Source organism: Seriola lalandi, unplaced genomic scaffold (genome assembly GCF_002814215.2).
Source record: "Seriola lalandi dorsalis isolate HSWRI2012SDOR001 ecotype SW California unplaced genomic scaffold, Sedor1 jcf7180002054914, whole genome shotgun sequence".
NCBI lineage: Eukaryota > Metazoa > Chordata > Actinopteri > Carangiformes > Carangidae > Seriola > Seriola lalandi.
Window position 1 is genome coordinate 516,290 of NW_019525466.1, and position 22,845 is coordinate 539,134.

At 38.7% G+C, this 22,845-nt stretch overlaps 1 protein-coding gene across 3 annotated transcripts in view; it reads left to right on the forward strand.

Annotated features, from left to right (window-relative positions):
* gtf2ird1 (GTF2I repeat domain containing 1) overlaps window positions 1-22,845 on the forward strand; it is a 32,582-nt gene that overhangs the window by 5,427 nt on the left and 4,310 nt on the right. For all 3 annotated transcript variants that reach the window (XM_023430919.2, XM_023430916.2, XM_023430918.2), the window contains exons 2-20: window positions 651-780; window positions 1,153-1,294; window positions 2,945-3,121; window positions 3,300-3,483; window positions 5,333-5,640; window positions 6,120-6,215; window positions 7,525-7,608; window positions 8,321-8,504; window positions 10,945-10,970; window positions 12,179-12,305; window positions 13,389-13,432; window positions 13,673-13,753; window positions 15,534-15,677; window positions 17,700-17,753; window positions 18,529-18,609; window positions 19,776-19,959; window positions 20,315-20,376; window positions 21,448-21,519; window positions 21,724-21,991. In XM_023430919.2, coding sequence (XP_023286687.1) covers window positions 655-780; window positions 1,153-1,294; window positions 2,945-3,121; window positions 3,300-3,483; window positions 5,333-5,640; window positions 6,120-6,215; window positions 7,525-7,608; window positions 8,321-8,504; window positions 10,945-10,970; window positions 12,179-12,305; window positions 13,389-13,432; window positions 13,673-13,753; window positions 15,534-15,677; window positions 17,700-17,753; window positions 18,529-18,609; window positions 19,776-19,959; window positions 20,315-20,376; window positions 21,448-21,519; window positions 21,724-21,991 — 2,444 coding nt within the window. In that variant the 5' untranslated portion in view covers window positions 651-654. The remainder of the gene's footprint in view (window positions 1-650; window positions 781-1,152; window positions 1,295-2,944; window positions 3,122-3,299; window positions 3,484-5,332; window positions 5,641-6,119; window positions 6,216-7,524; window positions 7,609-8,320; window positions 8,505-10,944; window positions 10,971-12,178; window positions 12,306-13,388; window positions 13,433-13,672; window positions 13,754-15,533; window positions 15,678-17,699; window positions 17,754-18,528; window positions 18,610-19,775; window positions 19,960-20,314; window positions 20,377-21,447; window positions 21,520-21,723; window positions 21,992-22,845) is intronic.

Below are 22,845 nucleotides of genomic sequence, written 5' to 3' on the forward strand. Positions count from 1 at the left end.
TAAGTGTCACATTGAGGTGGACATTTGTCGTTTAGAGTGAAAGGCCATCATGACGTGGTTCAGACATTCATGCTCAGGATGAATTGTAATAACTTTGGTGATCCCTCCTTTTTAACTCTAATGCCATCTTCAGGTTGAATTTTTAGATGTCCAGTTCTTTGGTTTATGATCAAATACCTGAAAAACTAATAATAATCCTAAGCCTCAGCTGTACTTTTTATTTTGTGCTAATTAGCAAATATAAGTATAAAAATGCACTAAAGTAGGATGATGAACATTGTAAACATGACCTGCTAAAATCTCCATGTTAACATTGTAATTGCAAGCATGTTAACATGAAATCATTGGAATTAAGTCTCTCAGAGGCGTTAGAATGGCTGTACACCCAGTCTTTTGATAATATGAAATCAGTATGCTAGGTGATGAAAAAGCCTCTGCCCTGTTTTACTTAATTCATCTCCCAGCCTTGTGTCTGATGGATGCTCAGAATGCAAGCTTGTATTTGCTTAAAGCCAAACCAAATGATGTCAGAAGAACCTGCTTTGAATGCAGGTCACTGCCGCATGTGTACATGAATGAATACACATGCAGGGTTTGTTGATGTCGCACCGTGGCTGCCTGCCTAAACTGTGTTCATCTGGTCCCCGCAGAGGCATGGCTCAGATGAGGAAGTTGGCATGTGATGGCATCAGGACAAACTCCCGGGGCGAGCCGCAGGTCCCGCTGGTGTCAGCCAGACAGGAGATCCTCACCAGCCTGGTGTCTGCCCTGGACTCAGTGGTACGTCCCAAATCAAGCCTCACGCAATGTCAATTTCATTTTGGATGTCTCAGTCTGTCTGGTCAAGATGATTAATAAGTCTGAACATCTGAGTGAAATTCAGATCTAAAACATCTTAATAAACAGCTGCATTTCATTTCTGAATCTGACAATATTTCTTGTGTATGTCTATATGCATTGACCAAACAGAAATTCACTCTGTGATAGTATCTGAGGGTGAGATTTAAATATCCAATTTTCCATGCCAAGAGAATGAGAATGCAGTTCTTCTAGTAATCAGTTTTCTTAATGAACTCTTGAGTTGCAGATTTCTTCCTCAGAGTTTCTAGTAATGATTTATGAGTAAATGATGGCTGTTTCCTTGTTCTGCAGTGCATGGCGATGTCTAAGCTCAATGCTGAGGTGGCGTGTGTCACCGTACATGAGGACAGCGTGATCGCTGTCGGCACAGAAAAGGGCAGAGTCTTCCTCAACTCCAGGAGGGAAATTCAAACAGACTTCTACAAGTTCTGCCGTAAGTTTTCCTCTCCCCTGTAGTGTTATTTTCCCTTATTCAGCCTTGACAGAGCATTGATCACTGTCATTATAGCTACAGCTGTTAGACAGTTACATAAAATGCACTTGTGTGTCAGGCCTGTCCCTGCAGGATTTTGCAGTTTGTTATCGCACAAAATGCAGATTCAGCCAAAAAGCTTCAATAACTGCAGCAGCTTGCAGTTTCGCTGGATATCAGATTACTTCAACATGAAATGATTGAATCAACAAAGCAGTTGCAGCTTCACACCATTTTGCCCTTTATCAGTTAACTCGATATCTCAAGAAAACTGCCTCGTCACATCTCATTTGGAAAAACCATTTTATATGTTAAGTTTGCAAAATTACAGCCAGATCACTTATTACGACTTGTGGTACTTTTGAGACAGAGACTCTTTTAGAAGGAGACAAGTTTAAATTAATATTACAGGTTCTACTTGTTAGTGAGGTTAAAGGAGCTATGTGTAAGTTTTACTACTGCTACATAGCCAACATTAGCATTAACTGCTCTTTATTTGCCAGTCTTGCCAAGAGTCATTATTGCTTTTACAAAACAATAGGTTATAATACACCCTCTGAGAAGGGCAGACTGGATGTTACAGTGACTCGGTATCAGAAAGTGATGAGACAGTCCGACTGGGCAGGGGCTAGCTGGTTAGCATGCTAACTTCAGGATAAGAAAGGAAGTGATAGAAGTAGAAAGAAAACAAAAGTGTTGCTTTCCACTTATAGAGACAGCTCCCGGTGAGTAAAGTTTGATGCTGAACAGAATGTTTCTTATGGACTGGTAAGCAAAGTCAAGGTCTTAGATCAAGGCCATCCCTTAATAGAATTAAAAAATTTAAAAGGAGGTTAAATATTTCTGTGCCATGTGAGGAAATATTCCAGTCTACCTCTGACTCAAATTGTAAACTCCTTGCTTCAGCCCTCATTTACGTATGCAATTAGTATGCAAGATTTCAAGCTGAGTCACATTTGAGAAGTCAGTGTTGGGACATGAAGCCCCACCTGTTGACCTTGAGCACAGAGGTAAAACAGCAAATAATGGTCTCAGATTCAACAATGTTTCCCTGCTAATAACACCAATTTAAGGGGCTGTGACCTCCCATTACAGTTTAATTTTATCAGGCTTGTGTCCATACAAGGTGAAATTTGTTTTTCCGGCCTGTTACAGGGAACAGTTGCTCCAGTTTGCTTTGTTTAGTAAAGAATTAATATAGAAATAAACCATTGTTTGTGGTTTCAGGTAGCTGGCCCTTTAACTATAACAAATGAGGAAGGTTTGAACTAAGTGGCTTTGTGTTGCCCACTTAATCACCAATTGTCGGAGATGCTTTACGTTTATCCAGATACATTCCAAGACAAACAAGTCATTAATTTTATATGGCACTATTTTTCAAAAGGTGACATATTCATTACTTTTAGGAATAAGTCTCTCAATCATCTTGTATTTTGTTTCTTTGGAAACTTGAAAGTCAAGGCACCAAGGAAACATTTACTTTTCTCCAAACCCTCATTTCAGCTCACTGGCAAGCATCTGTAATGTTGTTGTACATTTGTTTTAAAAAAAAAAAATAATAATAAAAATTTTAAGTGTTACTGCATTGTGACTTTTGTCATTTGGCTTTAGGGGTGCCATGTCTGCAAAATTTGACCACAGCAAATGCTCATACCAAAGACCAGGACGGCGATCTCAGCAAACTGAGTAAGGATGGTGAGCATGGCAAACCAAGAGCTCCATCAGATGCTCAGTCCAACATCTTTGTTCTGAGGAAGATGGTGGAGGAAGTCTTCACTGTGCTTTACAGTAAGAAAGGACCGAATGCATGAGTTCGTTTCCCTTTATCGTAATTATTACTCTCATTATTTTTAGCCCAGGAGTAGCAAAGACTGATTCTTAAATTGTTTTCAGCTGCTCAGGCGCAGAAGCCGTTAGTTCTAGGTCTTTGTTCCAGAGCACTCACACTGCCTTGTGCAATACGCAGGTGAAGCTGTGGGAAAGAGCAGCCTGGTCCCTGTGCCTTACGAGTGGATCCAGAAGGACCCCAGCTGTGTGGTGGCCCACGGTTTGCCTGATGGAGTCACTCTGAAGAAGCCCTCCGAGTATGACACCAAGACCCTGATGAAGATTCTTGAGCAGAGCCACCGAATCCAGCTCATAGTAAAACGGTGAGTCTGCGAGGGGAATGTCTGATGTTTGTTTCTGAACAATACTCTGCTGTTTGGGATAACAGACTTCTGTTTGAGGGCTTGTGTCAGAATATGAAACCAGATGTTTCACATCTGATCAGTCCAGAATGAATAAAAAAAAAAAACATGTTAGTCAAATCAGTTTAGCCTCTAATGCTTTGCAGAGATACATACTTGTGTTTGGCTGGAAGCACATGTCTGGCTTGCCATCTTCTGCAGTTAGATATTGGTAGCAGACAGACTGTGGTGTATTAGTGAGGGTTTAATTCAGTTGGGGAAAAACATTTTCTGAGGTTACAGGTCAGTCTTTCCAGAACATATTTTCTCCATAAAAAATACTGGCAATATTTAAAAGGCTGGACGAGGAGCAGTGGTGTGTATTTTGTCAACAGCAGTCAACAAGTAACACAAAGTCTGTTAATATGTATTAAAGGAAAAAATTAAGTCTGGCCAATATCACTGAGGCTGGGTAACTCCAAAAAGGCCTGATCCTCCCAGAATCCTCTTGGTAGGAGTTGGGCACAATCTCCAATATATATTTACACATTTGTGTAGGAAAAAAAACATGACTTGTGCCATGTTCTCCTCCCTGTTAGAGTGTGTGTGTGTGTGTGTGTGTGTGTGAGAGAGAGCATCTCTGTGGGGCCAGTTCAGCAGTAATGTCCAGTGAGCAAGATACCTGTCCCCATGACTTTATGTTTACTGTATAAATAGGGCAGTAAAAACTGTCAATAGATCCTCATCAGACTGTCAACAGCCCTGCATTAAAAATAATTTCAAAAGGCTGCATTATTGATCAAATATGATCCATTTTGAGTAATAGATCCATGAATTGGAAGGTCTGTCGGATGCCAAAACACTACACAGTGGTTTATAATGCTATGAGAGAGGATTTTAAAAACTTTGGAAATAATCATGGCAGCAATCACTTTGTATTTTGTTATGATGATCACCAGATAAACGTAGATGTCATGTTACAGAGTAATCTACAAGAGTCTCGGTGATGTATATCATATACTGTGATTGCACCATCCCTGGTTTGATTCTGTCTGAAAACGTTTTGTTGCATGTGACTCGCTTGTGATTTCCTGCTGAGTTGAGACTTCACCAGTGTTGCAAATAAACATTTAAATTCAGCTGGTCCAGATCAGCAGATCTGGTGTCACAGGACTGAAAATAAAATATTTTCTGTTTTAGTGCTGAACAGAATTGAATGCCTCATTAAAGCTTCATTAGATCACCTATTGGCAGCAAAAAAAATCTTTCTGCATCTCCTAAGTCATTAATTAGACTTTAAAAACTTTTTTTCCAGTTTTAGTTCAGCCCACTCAGAGTTGTTTTAAGACTCTTCAATGTGTTTGCTCTCTTAACAACAACAACTGTCACATGTCTCTACCCACAACAAATTGGGGGTTTCCTCTCTTTACCACTGTATAACTCGGTTGAATATGAACAGTCTGAGAACACATGCAACACTGTAACTGTTGTTAAGACATGCTCAAATTTGTGTGAGAACAGAACATCATCAAAATACCATGTAGACACACCATCATCTGATTTAATTTATCTTTCAGTTACTGCTTCTAAAAGCTATCAAGGGGATGTCATACTGGAACAGATGCATTTGTCCTCCTCGAAATCTGCTGCAGCAAATGCAGCATGAGCCAAGAGATGCTTGGCAAAGTGGTGCAGTTGGCAAACAAAAAGCTTGATGTTGAGCTGTGATGTGTGTAACTCTCCAAAAAGATCAAATGTTCTGTTTAAGATCCAGTGGAACCTCTATCCAGTGTTTTTATTTTCTTGATTTTGATTTCATCTCTGTGCTCAGGCCAGCAGAAGATCTCTCCCGAGAAGCCAAGTCCAGCGCCGACGTCAGTCACAACGCTCCGGCCGCTGTCATGACGCCGAGCAGCCATGGCCCAGGGAAGGGTACTACCCAGGTAGTCACGTCATCAAGTCCCGCCACTTCCAGCAACTCTGTTCTGTCAAACTTCCTGTACGGCATGCCCATGTCCTCCAAACCCCACCCAGATGGCAAGCTGGATTTCAAGCCCATGTCCCTCCTCAACCTGGGCAAGGACAGACTCGCGAATTGGACAGACAAGAACATGTCTGTCAAGGACTGCGCTAACAATGGTAAGGTTTGCACGTGTGGATTGGAGGGTGGGATTCAACATTGACGTAACATAACGATCATAGTGTTTCACCCTGCGCCTCCAGTGTGCCTCGACAGTGGTACATTTGCTGTATGTGTATTGAAGTCAGATTATTGCACTATTCATTATTTCATTCAAAGCAGAACTTTACTGTTATAGGACATTTTCCTTGTTATACTCAGATTTCAAAAGTAATCCTTTAACTCACAGCCACCAGCAATCACTTAACTGTGTTTGAAATTCTAGAGTCGAAGTCATAGTAGAAAAACAGCAGAGAAGATCCAGGAAAAAAATGTTTTTTTAATTGTTTATACTGGTAATTTACCATCTTTTACAGTTAATTAACAAAGTTAGTCAATTAATATCAAATGCTGGGGAAACTAATTGCTGAATTTCTTTGTGAAATGAAAGTGAATTGGACTGAATATATTTAATTTCTTTTTTCATTTGCATTTTCAGATGAGACAACAAGACTACCTGGTGAGCAAGGTCAGAGCCCTCCTGGCATCCACATCTCCAAGCGGCTGCTCTTCTCCATCGTGCATGAAAAATCAGGTTGGTAACACACTACCTGAAAGATGTAGGTGTGTCTACAGACGTCGGCTTTATTTTAAACACAGCTACTTCTGTTTGTGTGTATGAAGGTAGATAGACTGAGTACTCCTCACATCTTTTCTCTCAGCCAACACTTTTGCATAATTTTGCTTTGGAAACCATCAATACCGTGCGACATTTGAGGCAAACTCAGAAATGTTTATACATTAAGACTTTAACTGCAAAAGTGTTCCCAAATATTTCCCTTCAGATATCCTCTTAAGAGGCTTCAGAGTCAGACATAATATGAAATGGAAAATTAAAAAAAAAAAAAAAAAAAAGATGCATCATTATTTCCATTGTAATTCACATAGAGGAATCATCTCTCTTTAGAAACCTTTATTATATTTAGGAATAAAGTTCTTTGAATTAGAACAGTGTTGTCATGCAGCACTGACTTCATAATGGTGTAGCTGCTGAAGGGTCGTGGTAACGGCATGATATTCAAAGACTAAAAATGACAAGTTGTGGTTTTATGGAGGAGTTGTGTACCAGACTATTTCTTTGCCAGCAGAGTGAGTTTTAGTGTAGTTTAACATATGATATAATGCGTTCATTAGTCTCATATTGAACAGACAGATTTCATGCGCTCATCTAATTCTCATCAAGAAAGTAAATACATTTTCGGATATACTGTTGTTATACTGTGTTTGAGAATTATCATGTTTGTTTTTCAGGTGTCAAACTCAGCTCCCACATTTAACAGTGTCTTTTTTTTTTTTTTTTTACAATTCTCAATAACCACATTTATGAAAAAATGTTTGATGATGTACATTTGAAATATATACAATTATGTTAAAAAACAAGCACAAAAAAATCCCAAATTTTGGATCATATATTGGTACTGGTATCAGTATCAGTGTACAGAATCCAGTATCAGTCAGTCTAATATAGTGACAGAAATTTCAATCTGCTAACACAGAGAAACAAGGATTTTGTTTATATTGTTTCACATCTTTTCCTGTCTTTTCCCTTGTTTTGCCTGGATTTGCAGACTCACACAGTAGCCAAGCACTGTTTACTGAACCAAGGCTGAACGTTACTAACCCGTAACCATTAAGGGCTAAGCTACTAAGATGTCAACATTAATCCTTTAAGAAGATTGCAGTCATTTCCCAAGTTGACACTGAGTAGATGGAGAAGATTAATTTCAGATCTTTAGCACTACAATGAAATAAAGCTCATTTGAATGTTAAAGCTCCAATAAACATCTGCTGTACATAAAACACTGGACACAGGAGTTGTTTTGTTTCACTTCTCCTCCTTGCAGAAAAGTGGGACTCGTTCATTCGGGAAACTGAAGACATCAACACTCTGAGAGAATGCGTTCAGATTTTGTTCAACAGCAGATATGGTGAGAAAAGCCTCTTCTCTGCATTTAGATTCTCTGTTTCACGTATATAGGGTGCACTTCAGAAAGGTATCTCTGCCTCCTCAAGCAATTGTTCATGCATAGTGATGATTCTGTGGCGTATCTATGGATGTTGATAGATTGGGGTCACTGCTTTCGGTTTGATCATCTTTCCCTCAGTGGTACACAAACAAGACACGTATTTGTAACTGCAGTGTACTGTTAATTGCTGCAAAAAGAAAATGTCTAAGGAAGAAGAAAAACACAGCTGATTACAAGTTCACATCTTGAAATATTTGCATTGTTTTGCAGCTTATTTGAAAGTATTCAGAGGATGCTGCAGTGTACTTATACTGCAGATACTGTGTGTCTACAAACAGCTTCCACAAACTGGGGGGGAAAAAGCATTTCCACATTATGGCTCATGGGATCTGTTCCCAGAATTCTTTATCCAAGCCCACAGCACTGATTATCATTCCCTCAAAGTTTCTCATTTAGCTTGAATTAGCTTCACTACTGTAAACCTTTACTTGGGGTTTGCATCCCACTAGAGGCTGCTTTTCTTTATGCAAATGAATGTTTGTAGAGTAACAAATGTATCAAGTAGAATAAGAAAAAACCATCACACAGAGTTCGAAAAAGCTAAGTGATATACTTTCTGTAGAATCACACTGTTTGTCTACAAAGCCTGTCGCTTATCGTTTTCTCCCTCCAGCTGAGGCCCTGGGTCTAGATCACATGGTGCCTGTACCCTACCGCAAAATAGCCTGTGATCCAGGGGCCGTGGAAATCATAGGCATCCCTGACCAGATCCCCTTCAAGAGACCCTGCACCTACGGGGTTCCCAAGCTCAAACGCATCCTGGACGAACGCCATGGAATCCGCTTCATAGTCAAACGGTGAGGAATGCTTTAATACCGCAACAATTTTTTGAATGTTATTAGTATGTTGTATCTGTTTAGGCAGATAAAATCTTTGGGATATTTTCATAGAGTCAGACAGTTGAACACCTGAAGGCTTGCTTTCATAACAGACGCTTGCCGCCACATTATCATCCAGCTCCACTCCACCAAACTACAGTGTGGCATCGCTTGTGAAACTTTTGTTTAGAAAAGATTTTTAATAAGCCACTACGAACTGAGCCAGCCTATACCATCTGTCTGTTAAACGTCTGCCTCCGTCAGCACACTATGTCCCACCATTTCCTATTCATGTCCCAGATGACTCTCCCTCGCCAGCATGTTGTGCTAACGGCTGCTCCTCCACCCATTTGTTTAAGCTAATTTAAATGAGCCACCGTGCCTTGTTTGAGATTACACGTCTTTTTAACGAATCCTGCAGGCAGTTCATTAGCGTTAATACAATTAAGAAAGATTGAAGACGTGATTCTGAATTACATCACGTTCCCATTGTGATTGAGAGATATTCCAGATGCAGGGCCTGATTTTTTTTTTTTTGTTCTTTGTTGACACACTGTGATCATTTCTAAACAAACTGATTGTTGATTTTAATGGTTTGCTGCTTTAATTGAAACCAAAATGTTGTTTTCATTTGAAGCTGCAGCCTTGCTATTAATCATGCCAAGATGATATTACATTTAATTACAACCTGATTTAATTTCCATGTTATGAGCAGTTAAATTTCTAAATTATAGACACATACATCAACATTTGCTGGGTTTTGTTAATAATGAAAATCTCAGTGAGTGTTGTTAAAAGCATACTACAGGTGTAGCTCGAGGGAGGTGATGTGCTTGGTCAGTTGGTCTGTTGACTCAATGCTCAACACTCCAGAGTAAAATATCTTCACATCCATCATTGGATGGATTCAGTTTGGCTCAGATATTCATGGTCACAAAAGGATGAATCCTGATGACTTTGGTGCTCCCTTAATGTTTTATCTTGTGACGTTAACTTTCAATACTTCATGTCATCAAAAGATACCTCAGAAATGTTGTGTAACACAAACATGCCAAAGTTTGCATGCTAACAACCTAAGATTCCTAAAGAATAAGGGCACTGATTTGTTTTTTTTTTAAAAGACCAAAACTCACAATGCATTAGTCTGTCTCTTAATACCTCAGGACTTTCCTATTTTGTGTGGCACTCAGCCCCAAGCCCATTGGTTTCTACTGAAGCTTTAAATCTTTAAAAACAGGTCACAATTATGTAGTTTCCATTTTAAAAACAGCTCAGTAATTTTCTTATGCAGCTGGATGCAGTAGTTTTTAACAAATGTTACTCAAACAAGAGTAAATGGTGCATTTGTCAGAGAAAGCTTTCAGTCAAGGATGAATACACATTTGGTTTTTTTTCCACGTGTATGTGGTATTGAGTGGAAATTAACTACAGTGTCCATGTTCCTTGTAATGGCACAGAGGAATGAAATGTATCAGACTTTGGATACACAGACAATACTTGTTAGTAACATCAATTCTTTGGTGTTTTTGATCTTTTAAGGGATTTGTTGAAGAAAAATTTAAAATATAGAAGGTTAATATGCTCACACTTAGGTAAGCATTAAACTCAAAGTGGCGCCGAGCTTCAGTACGGCAAGGAAAGCTGATGGATATCAAGCTGAGCCTGACAAAGTGAAGCTTTGACTGATGAAAAGTTGAGCCAACATGGAGCTGAGACTGACAAGCCCTAACATGGCCACCATACATAACACAGGATTAACCCTTTTTCATTTCGGTAACAACATTGTCTTTCCTCTACACCAAACATTTTGCTCCACTAGTGGTAAAAAACTGAGAAAAGCAACCGCTGTTTATGGTGTGTTCTGAGCTTTATGTAAAAGCTGTAGACGATTCATCTTTTTCAGCAATGACCCCGAAATATAAAATTAGGTCATGTGGCTTTAATAAGGTAGTAAATCAATTATAAATGTACAGTACCTATAAATAACACCGCTCTTGACCAGATGGAAGTTTCACAGTTTCAAAAGTTTTTTTTTTTTTTTTTTTTACAAATAGATGCAACTAAACAAAACTTAAAGAAATAGTTGTGTCTGAAGATGAATTATGATCGCAGCAGGAGAACAAGGTCTCAGTGTCTCAGTGGTAGACTGAGCCGGAGCAGATGCCAGAATGACTATATCACATCCACAGTTATTTTTAGTAGAAGGGATTCGCTGGAAAAACAAAGGAATGCCTCAATTACTTGACTGTTTGACTGAGGCTGATTGTTTAAAGAGCAGCTAATGTGTGTAAAGAAGAGCTGTTAATGATGTGTTCCTCCACATGTAAACTGTTTACAGCGTGATGTTTGCCCTGACAGCTGGATCGCTCTTTGAACTCAGTCACTAATGGCCTATTTTTTTTTCTTTTTTGTTTTCCAGAATGTTTGATGAAAGGATTTTCACTGGTAAGACTGTGATTAATTTAGTTTTTGTTTCAATAACAATTTTCTCATGCATTTGGCCTCATTAATAAAACATAGCTGATCTATTTGTGACTTCTCATTCCAATATCTCGAATTATACTTGAAAAATGTGACGTTCTTTCTAGAACCGCATGTTGTCTCTTTGGAAAAATAATAATACTTATATAAGTAGCATTAAACCGATGTATTACAACAGTGTAATACAACAGCCCTACAGAAAATCCTGTCTTCATGAAGGCTTCAGATCATTTTTTGTTCCTGCTCTAGAGAAATGTTTCAATTTGATGGTCACTGAGAGGTATTTCTAAAATTTAATTCCAGCCTCATTGATGTAAATTGGATGCACAAAATATTAGGAACACCTCTCAGCATAATGCACTACAATTAAACATGAACTACAGCCTCCTAATTCGCCATAAAGTTGAAATTAGTCTTCATGACAGTAGGACATATTGCAGGACTGTTGTATTACACTTGAACTTGACTGGCCGAGCGTATAAGTTGCTACTTGTTGTTTGGTCACCTGATTGGTGCGCACTAGAGCCTGACCGATAACTCAGCTGGGCCAAGTGTGTCAGCAGGTAAAATGACAGAAATGGAAGTAAAAGAAGAAATGCCAAACATCTGTTCTGAAACTTTGTCATTGTTCCACCAATTGTAAAACGCCCTGTTCATTACATTCATTGGTTTGATTCGTTAAAAACAAAACAGGGAATTTTATCAAAAATGTTTATTTATTGTATGGATTGTGTAAAGAAAATGAATATCAGCCAGATTATCCAAATATTTTAAACTCTCAAATATCAATATCAGACTCAAAAATCCTGAAATCAGTCAGGCTATAGTGCACAAACAAGCGAAAAATGGGATAAAATTAGTGCTAATTAGACTCGTTGCCCAAGTGTAGCTGCATTTTCATTAAAATGAAAAATGATCTACATCTTTTCAAAGGGAATTTTGGGAGAAATGTAATTATTTTGGTAGGAATCCATGTGGGCTCAGTGTTGAACCTAGACCTAACCCCAGCTATTCAGCCATACGATATTTGTCAGGGGCTTTACAATTAATTACAGTAAGTGGCTGACAGAAAACTGCCCTGTCAAGTCTTTGTTTATATATGTAACCCCACAGACGTTCTCCTCCAATGGGATGCAGTGTTTGTTTATCTTCATGTGTCTTGTTTGTTGAAGCTGCTGGCAAGATTGCAAGGGAGGAGGGAAAGCATGACCTGGGCTCCACGCCTGAAGACAGCTTCCCTGACAATCTGAGCATCCCGCCCACCGCTGCCGAGCTGGTCAGCAATCCTCACAGCAGCAGGTCAGACAGCCCACACACACACACACACACACACACACGCATGCACGCACGCACACACGCACAGCATTACCCCGCAGACTTTGTTTATAATGTGGAAATATGAGATAGTGGCAGTCGGCCAAATTATATTGCATTTATAACCGCCATTACTCATAGTGTGGACCAAATTAAACAGTTTAAATATGCTGCTTTACAGAATTTATCATTTATATTGCTGCAGTGAGACTAGCCATGATAACCTTAATTTTAGTGACAGCCCTTAACTCATATTTTAATTTGGCTTCATTTTGGTGATTTTTCTTCTTTATATCTTATGATTTCATGGTGAAGGAAACAGAGCCATGTCTATACAATACATCCTCTAACAAGGACGCATTTATAGAAAAAATGTGTGCATTCTGAGAATATCAGCAGTTGTTATATAGGCTATTGCTGCACAGATAAAGCAAAATATAAGACAAATCGGCATTGACTTAACAAATATCATTAATCCTAAGTGCCTAAATATAATAAGTGTTTAACTGCCCATGAGCAGTTTAAAAGAGGTTTTAAAGGTTCCATATTTGACACTTTTCCTTTTTTTGTTTGAAGTGTTTATCCAAAAGAAGATAGATTTGTGGTTTTAAGTAGCAAAAACCATCTCAAATGTAGTTTTACGTCTCCTTTCTCAGGCTTTTCTCTGGAGCTCAAGTACCAACAGGTCAGTGAGCCAATCAGAAGAGAAGATCTGAGTCTCTCTTCTGATTGGCTGACTGATTTAAGAGAGATTCAATAAAAATATTGCAGATTTCAGGTAAACACTTAAAGAAGCCAAGCCCAGCAAGGCTGGACGGTGGGTCCAGGTGGCTTGGGGAGTGGCTGAAGTCAGTGACTGCTTTGTTGTGGCATCACAAAATTCTGACGACTTCAGTTTCTGAATACTGAGTCTATGTGGATTGAGCGCTTTGATACTTCAACAGTATTAATATAGAACCTAGACCTGCTTTATAATCAAACAACACATGGAAATCTACCTATTGGACCATTAGTGAATCACTTTTGCAATTCGGTTATCACATGCATGTGTTTTGTTTTACTTCACAGATCAACAAGTGCGTGTGTGAGTCCCTTGGCCGACTGTGAAGCAGGTATGTGCATTATAAAAACTGTCTGAAAATATTTTGAACCCTGAGTATCGAATGAAAGTCTTTTTTTTTTTTTTTTAAAGCAATGTTATCATTCTTTGGAAGTCTTTGTCATCGTGTTTTGCAGTCCGCTCAGTTCAAACATGTTCTATGGCCGACTTAAATCTGTTTAATGCAGCCATAAACACACAGTGCTGCAGACTGATGGGAACTCAGGCAGAATGAACTGTTCAATCCCCGCAGGTCCTTCAGGAGATTGCATTCCTTTGAAAAGGATTAAAACAGAGCCTCCAGATGGGGAAATCATTCAAGTTACAGTGCCAGGTAAGTGAGCACACACTAAGCAGCCATTAGCTTTGAAATGGTTCACTTCTTAGAATATAAACACAGTATCCAGAGATGGGTTTTCATAGATTGTCACTCACACATCACAGGTTTATGATTCAATGTCAAAATGTAAAACTGTCATCAGATGTTAACAGCTAGACTTCAGTAAGGTGTATGTGGCTTTTACTCTTCATCTGTTGCAGTCTCTTCTCCAGCTCCACCGCCCAACTTTGCATAATTGAATTTTGCAGACTTCAGTAACCAAAGACTGTGCACTGTTATATCAGTCACTGCACAGTGCATGCTCATGTTTACTAACCCGGAGAGACGCAAAAATAATGATAATTGTTTGTGAGTTCATTTCATTGAATAGATTAACTGCTAGTTGATACTGAAAAGACAGTCTTTGCAGTTAAATTTTGATTTATCACCTTATGTGGGTGACCACTCTCCGACAGTGGCCATACCTGACATCCAGATTATATTTGGAGAAATTCACACAGTGAATCCACAGAGTTGCCACAGAGAGCAAACTTTGTGATCTAGGATAATACATGAACTGTTTGACTAGCACGGCTTTTACTAGTTTTATTCCATTTTGATGTTTGCAAACAAAGTTTAGAGGTTGGAAGTTAAGTTCGTCAGTTAGTCAGTCAGTCAGTCCTCATACCTGCAAGGCCTTTTTTCCTTGCAAAAGCAAAATACACCATTTAAAAACACCTATAAAGCATAAATCTCACCAGTGTGTGCGGTCTGTTCAAGTATGCTTTCGAGTATGGCGTCTTCATCTTATTCTGTTGTGCCAGTGGTACATATTACTCTATAATTACATTAAATTATGAAAATCATGCTTCAAGGGGAAGTATTTATTCTGTCAAGCATGGTGTCCGTTGGTGTAGGTAATTGCAACTGCTTCTGGTAATTGCTGAGAACCACAGTTGCAGTGGATGCCCCACAGGGGGCAGCTTGGTGATGATGTTATACTGAAAAACATATAGTTCTTGGACAGACCACACAAACATTGCTTCACAAAAAGAAATTTTGATGGAGAGGTCCTAAACCTAGATTTCAACTCAGAAAGTACCTGGATGCTGGCAGTGGCGTCAGTTGTAATTTGTCAAGGTGAGGTTTCGTCACCTCTGAGCCACAATTTTTCTGTCTTTGAACTGATGCAAAGGTGATGAAAATTTTTCTATTGTTGTCTGAACAGCTGCACTCACCTCCCAACACTAGTCTTTCCCTTCTCAATGACATCTATCAGTGTTACCCTCTCAATTATATCCAGAACATTCTGGTTTGTTAAATATAGAGGGGAAACAAGCAGAACCCAGAACCAGAAGCCTTATCATTTCTTAGAAGTTCAGGTAATGGGAAGCTACAAGTTAAAAGTAATGAACTTCCTGTAGTGGAAAAGAGCTCGGTGAGAGATAAGTTTTATCTGAAGTGTTTTCAAACATTATGTTTTACAAGACTAAAGACTTCAAGGATGGGGACTAGCACTGGCTGAGACAGTTAAATCTAGGTCAGTATAACATTTTTACAGGTTTATTTCTTCTTCTCTCCGTCTCCCGCTGTTGTTTTCTTCTGTGTTAAACTGAGTAGCATCATGTCTACGGTCTAAAAATAATATTAGACTATCACAAGAATTATCAAAACCAAAACAGGAAATATCACCAGCTTGACATTTCCTGTTGCTTTTTCTTGTGTTTATAGTACAACACAGCAAAACTTGTGAAAAGCTGATTTAAAAAAAGAAAAAAATCTTTTCTTTGTCCAGATGCTGGTACAAGTGGGGAGGAGCCCAGCGAGCCTGTGGCCGAGCCTGTGGCAGCCGCAGCATGTCCAGCCACAGCCTCGCCCTCCGCTCCCCCCGCCCCCCCTGCTCCCCCCGCTCCCCATCACCCGATGGAAAATCACACAGGTAACTTCAGCCATGTCAGCCCTCACCTCCCATTTCATCTACCTCCTTCTCACAACAGCTCCTGGAACGCCAGCTCCGCCCACAGCTTTACAGCCACCCTGGTGCCGTCCGGCGCCCACCACTGACACCCCCACACTCCCACGGCTCTTTTTTAGGGTGCTAAATATGCTGCAGCACGTATGAAACCACCTTTTCTCAGATATTTTATCTTCCGCACTCCCACTTCCCCACAACCAAACTTCCCCAGCTCCTAGTAGACACAAGCCCAACCTTAAAAAAAAAAAAAAAACCCACCTCCCCAATTCTGACCCACTGTAGCTTTTCTCTTCCCAGTCTTATACATACTAGCTCTCATCTGTGAAAGGCACCATGTATCAGCTGTAGCAATTTGATAGACTGTGGCTCTGAGTCTGGGTCACCTTTGTCATTATGTCAGAGAATAAACTGAAAATAATATCTCTGGTCTTTTTTTTGCCATTTTCAGTTATTAAAACTGATGCATTGTGCACATTTCCAGATTGTGAGTTATACTGTCCTCTAGTCCTGCTGCCCAGAATGATTAGTGTTAGAAAGACCAAACTGTTCCTTAAAGATCCTGAACCCTACCTTCATCTAACACAGAACTGTCTGTAGACTCAAACAGCTCCCACCTTTAAACCATAGGTGACTAGTATAAGGTTACCAAGAACATTTGAGTAGACTACACTCTCTTTCTCCGCTTCTCTTGCCTCTTTTATCAAATGAATTTGGATCAATTTAGATCAATTTAGAAAATGGTTTACATTACATTTTTGTAATTAAACTCTGCAAAATACAGATTAAAATATGGTTAAAGGACAATGCTCAGTGTTAAATTCTTATTTAAGAGTTTTTTAGTGATTAAGTAATAAAGTTCCTGCACTAACACTGAAAATGTTGAATTGCCAAAAGTTAATTAAAGGAAGAAAAAGCAAACTGCTTGCACCAAGCATGTGCTACTGTGTTATGTTTTTTTAATTAATTAATTTTACCTTAAAATTAGGCCATTTTTTTGTTTTTACATTTGAAGGTAGTGCTGTACCAATGCTGCAGAGAATGAAGAGTCTACTCAATGTGATCTTGGATGTAGCATACCATGCTTTAAAGAGGCATTTTGTTTTATTTTATTTATTTGATTGTGCTTTGTTTAAGTTTTCTTTTCTTTCACAAATGACCACTAAAGGAAATAAAACCAAGGTAAGTGCAGCAAATGTCACATTCTGTTTTAATTTGCTGTCACAGGTTCTAACAAGATTTTTAACTGTGCCACAGTAAAATAAAATTATAGTGTGGACTCATGAGATCTCACAGGGAGATTAAGTTGAGGTTACATCATCTTTCAGGTCTAGATTCACCTTTCAAATAATAATTGTCATAAAGAGTGGGGTCCTGAGTTGTGAATGTCTAATATATCTAATATAGCCTCTAAAATCGGAGGAATATTTTGCATTTTAATGCAGTCAAAAGCTCACACCGGGAAATAAATACTAATCCTGTTGAGTTTATAATGTTCGATTCTTGCACTATGTTACAGTCGGTCTGGTTGATACGGCTGAAATTAATATCACACTATAGCAGTTAAAGTGAAAAATCGAATATAAAAAATATCAAATTGATGTTCAGTGCAGTTAACTGCTAAACTTGCATCAGAATAAACTCTACACAATTTCTTACTTTAATAACAGGAATCATTCACTTTAACAACCTTTGTACAATAATAACTCTATGATCATGCAGTCCTGTCATGATGCAATCCACTGAAAGACGACAGATGATAGTTGATGGAATTATTGCAGCTGTATATTATAATATACCTATATATGTTACATGTTAGTTTCTTTAGTTGACTCACACTGACACCTGTGCAGCAAAGTTCCTGAAAGGGTTTTTCTTGAGCTCAGTAAATGTTGAACCATCAGGTCATTAACAACGTTGGAGTAACAGTATGAATGTTTGAAAGCAGCCGTGTGTTTGCCTGTCTCATGCTTTTCTTGCATCTTGCAGCTGAAGCTCTGTCACCCAGTGCGGCCTCCCAGAGCATCAGAAGATCCTCTGAAGGTAAGGCGTAAAATATATCATCACACACCACGGATACAAATGATTTATGTGGGATACTTTGCTAAAACCAGTGCATGTTGCCTGTTTTATCACTGTGTAACATATTAACTTTCTTGTGAAGGCAGGCTGGACTAAATTTAACAGCTACAAAACTTTTGATACAGACACGCACTGCACAACATAACTACAGATAGTCCAGCTCTGGCTCTATGAGAGCAGCCTTCATATATTATATATATTTATATTATATATATATATATATATATATATATTTTCATAGCCTTGCATGTGAAGTGATGAATTGCACATAAAAATTGGTTTTCTGTTATCTCCAAGCTCCCACATTTGGTAATAGAGACCATAGAAAATGAAAAAAGTCATTAAGATTTTTGTTATGATAATACAACATGTACAACATGTAGTCATGGTAAAACTGATATTGTTTGCTTCAACTTCAGGTGCATTATAGTTAATTTGTAGGTTTAAGTCATATCCACCTCAAGAATTATTTCCAACTTTGTTTTTCCAACATTTTCTCCTTTCTTACATTCTTTTGATATGGTCTCCGGTGATTAATACACCACACAGTCAGTTTGTCATTATCAGGTCAGTGTGGGACAGCGGGCATTTGTCAAAATAAAGTTGCCGCGGGGAGAAGTAGTAATGTTCAGAGGTGTGAGAGCTCCCGCTAACTGAGCTGCCCTTGTGTAATAATTCTCTTTGACTGTTCATGGTGTAAATGTTTTGGCGGTTTTCATTTGTTGCACTCACTCAGCGGGGAGTCTGGTGGAGGACATTGGTGAAATGATTCTTCAGCTGCGGAGACAAGTGGAGAGCCTCTTCAGTATTAAGTACGGTAAGCTACCCGTAGTGATGGAGCTTTAGCCTCATTCATGCAAGGGTGGGAGGTTATGTCAGGCCTGTTCATTTTGCCGTAAGACTTTGATCTCCTCCACATGTACACACCCATTACAAATGTACAGAGATTAAAAAGTTAAAGTCTATTTGAATATTAATATTGCACATTCAAGTTTTTAAATAATTGAACACATCAAAATTAGGGGGCAAATTGGAGGGGGACGAAAAAAAAACGTATATAAATTTTACACCAGAGAAGTTTAAGCAGAGGTACCAGGCAGTTTCGTCACATTTTAGATGCTATATGAAGAAAAGCAGCTTATCAACAACATCTGACTACTATGACAGTGAGCAATGATGTCTGTGCACAAGCATTAGTGGCAGCCAAATAGTGTTTCTTTGAAAAGCAGTTTGCTTGCTAAAACATTACTTGTATTAGCAAACTATCAACCAGTGAGGAAAATCCCAATATCGCTGTTTTGTAAGTTTGTCGTTATGTGTGTTATTTGATTTTTCTGTTTGGATTTCTGCTCTGATTGATTAGCTCCTTTTGCTAATATGAAAATTATTTTATTTTGAAAAGCCAGGACAATACAAGAGGACTTAAAGTGTGAGAGGGTGTGGGTCCTGCTAAAGTCCTGTTAGTATCATTACAGTGACACTTAAAGGTGACCAACACTTGATAGAGGTCATATTTTACATAAAGGGTAGTTATAGTTTATTACACCTTGGGTCTTATTTTTTATAAATTTTGTCCATTATTTGTTTGGTAACATTAAATTATAGTCACCACAGTAATTTCTAAGATCATGGAACGATTCAACAACATCTTACAGGGAAAGAGACGGGCAGTCAGACAATTAGACAGGTCGTAAACATGCCAACAGTTGAGCCAGATTTTTATTAAATTTGGAGGCAAACTTGTTGGTAATAAGCCCTCATTGCTCAGGAAAACTGTGTTCAATCAGGAAAAAAGTTTGAAGTCGGCCTGTAAACTGGGATGGATGTTCGCGACTAATTGGGTAACCATTTTACCATTCACCTTTGATTTGTCTCCCAAATAAATTTGGCTATCCTGCAGGTTTGCACTTGGATAGATTGTACTTGGACTCTTTCAGTTAAGTAAAGTCTCTTCTTCTATTTCTCCCCTCTCCTCTTCCTCAGCTGAAGCTCTGGGTCTACCTGAACCAGCCAAGGTGCCCTACTCCAAGTTCCAGATGTACCCTGAGGATCTGTACGTCACCGGGCTGCCAGAGGGAATCTCTCTACGAAGGCCCAACTGTTTCGGGGCAGCCAAACTACGCAAGATCTTGGCTGCTAGCAGTCAGATCCAGTTTGTTATCAAAAGGTGAGAGCACATAAAGGAATTGTTAATGTACACTGTGTATATCATTTCATTTGCGAATAACTTCCTTTATTATTGTTGTTTGACACTTCATTTTCAGTTACATTTGTATTAACAGTTTGATTAGGTTTTCTTCAGACAAGGAACTGACACTTTAAAGGAGCTATCAGTAATTGTTGCTATTGCTACATAGCCAGCATTAGCATTAACAGCTGTTTACTTACTAGTCTAGAAGAAACATGAGCTCAGCATCAAACTTCATTCCTTCAGAAGAAGAAAAATCACAAATAGCCCCTTTAATGTAGGGATTCATTCACTGCTTAGAAACTTTTGCAATAAACTTTTTGTTTGTTTCCAGGCCTGAACTGTTAACTGAGCAAGTAAAACAAGAAATGCCTTCTATCCCCATCTGTGATTCAGGTATGTCTATCTTATACTTCTTGTTGGAGATGTTTGGCATGCATACATAATGTATTTAAATGCAAGTTACTGAAAAATAACAGCAAATTGTCCACTGCTATATTATGTATTTGCCATTTTATCAGCATAGGAAGGCTTTGTTGAGAAGGCATAGTTTTGTTGAAATTCAGGCTGAGATACATTAAGGTTTTGTTTGGGAAGATTGCACAAAAACAACAAAACAACAAACCTCAGGATGCTATATTATTCACTAGCCCTGTGCCGTAAATGCCATATTTACCTAAAAGCCCTGCTGAAAAAAAAAAAAAAGAAGCTGCTTTGTGCTTGTTGTGGTCATGAATACGTAATGATTTGTTCAGTTTCCTACTCCCATTATTTTGTATACATTAGTCATTTCTAATTTAGATTGCGCAAATTGAGACTGTGACCTGTTTACAAATTGCAGTCTGCTGGTATGTTTTCCTGCAAACCAGATGCCAATACCAATGTTTTAGTGAATAAGAAAAACTCTTCTTGATGATGTAGAAACTGCTACTTGACATTACTGTATCTGGACCTTCATCTGAAACATCATATGCACATTCTGCACGCAGTATACACTTAAAAAGGCTGCAGCCATTCCACAAAGCTCTGAAGATAAAGTAGTATCTTAGTAGACAGTGGGAATGCTGTATGCAGAAAATACCACCATCTGGAAGCTCATAATGCAGGTTTAAGATGCTATTAATACTGTACAGATTGTTAAGCTCCTTGAGACAAATTTCTGATATTGGGTTATGTAAATAAAATTTGCCTTGACTTGAATTTGACTATTTGCACTATCCTTTGCATGCTTAAAATTATGAGTTCAATTCCAGTTCATAGTCTATTTTTAAAACCAACCCCTCTAAAGGAAAAAGAAAGTCCTCGAAGACTTTCCTGCAGCTATCTCTACCTTTTTATTTGTGGCAAAGTTCAGCTGCTAGAGTGAAGAGTTCTTAGCGTTTGTTGCGTTCAGTAAATCTTATGAGACAACAAAAACAAAAGTTTAACCTTTTAAATGTTTTGTTTTTTGTTTTTTTTTTTGCAAAGAGCTGGACACCAAGGATGCAGCATCAGCAACAGAGGATACTGCAGCTATATCCAAGAGACCTGGATTCTCAGGTACGTTCAGGTTTCAGTTTTCAATTACAGTCACCACTTTAAAGATTTGATGCTGTTCATTGTTTAAACATAAATCACTGTGTACTGACATTTATCACCCTCACTTTTAAAACAAAAAAGTGCAGCAGACTCTAAGGAAGTGCATTGTTGGAATGGATATTTAAAAGGATTTAATTCAATGTATCTTCTATCCCCTGTCTCCAGAGTGCCTGGAGTCCAAGCTGTCCAGGATCGACCTTGCCAACACGCTGCGAGAGCAGGTCCAAGATCTGTTCAACAGGAAGTATGGGGAGGCATTGGGCATCAAGTACCCCGTCCAAGTGCCTTACAAGAGGATCAAGAACAACCCAGACTCTGTCATCATCGAGGGCCTTCCCCCCGGCATCCCCTTCAGGAAGCCCTGCACCTTCGGCTCCCAGAACCTGGAGAGGATCCTGGCAGTCGCTGACAAAATCAGCTTCACCATCACCAGGTGGAAACCTCAGATTCCTTTTTTCAGTCTCGCTCAGTAACACTTAAAGTTTAACTGTAGCAAAATCATCACTTAATAAGATTGGTCGTCCAAGTCACAGGATCAAACTGGTTAAAAACAATTTTATAATAAGCACACAATGACTATGGTGTGTAATGCCCAGGTAAGACAGAAAAAACAGACATAAAACTACTTTGCTGGGTCTAACCACAGTCATCAAGTGACAGCTCCAAATACTCAGCACCAAGGGTGCACAACACTTTAAGTTTGCTTTTATTTTAATAACAGGAAATATTCAGGAGTTTTAAGGGCTTCAACTAATGATTCCTTTCATCACTGATCAATGTGTCTATTAATATGTTATTCCAAAAAGTGTCAGAAAATAGTGTAAACAGCCCTCCACAAGTTCCAAGAGCTATAGGTGACATCCTCAGAGTTTCACCTAAAGCAGAGAGAAGTAGCAATAATAATAATATTTGAGAAGCTGGAAGCAGAGAATGTTTGGCATTTTTTCTTTATAAATAACTTGTAAAGTTAATCGCTTATGCAAATTGTTGTACACTATTTTTATATCGATTAAATAATAATGTGACTTTTAGCAGCTTGTCAGCATTAAAATACAGAAAGTAGTAAAATCTTTAAAACGCTGTAAAAGGCACTGTTGAAAACAAATCCCCAGATATGCTGCAGTAAAAAAAGAAAAAAAGAAAAAAGAAAAATCAATGGCCCATCTTCAAACCGTTTTTGAGATATCCTGGTAAATAACAAACCTCAATTGTTGAGGTCTGCAATCATCAGGGCTAATAGTATTGTGTCACAGGCATTTGTTAGTGAATGTTTGAAAGCAGCCACCT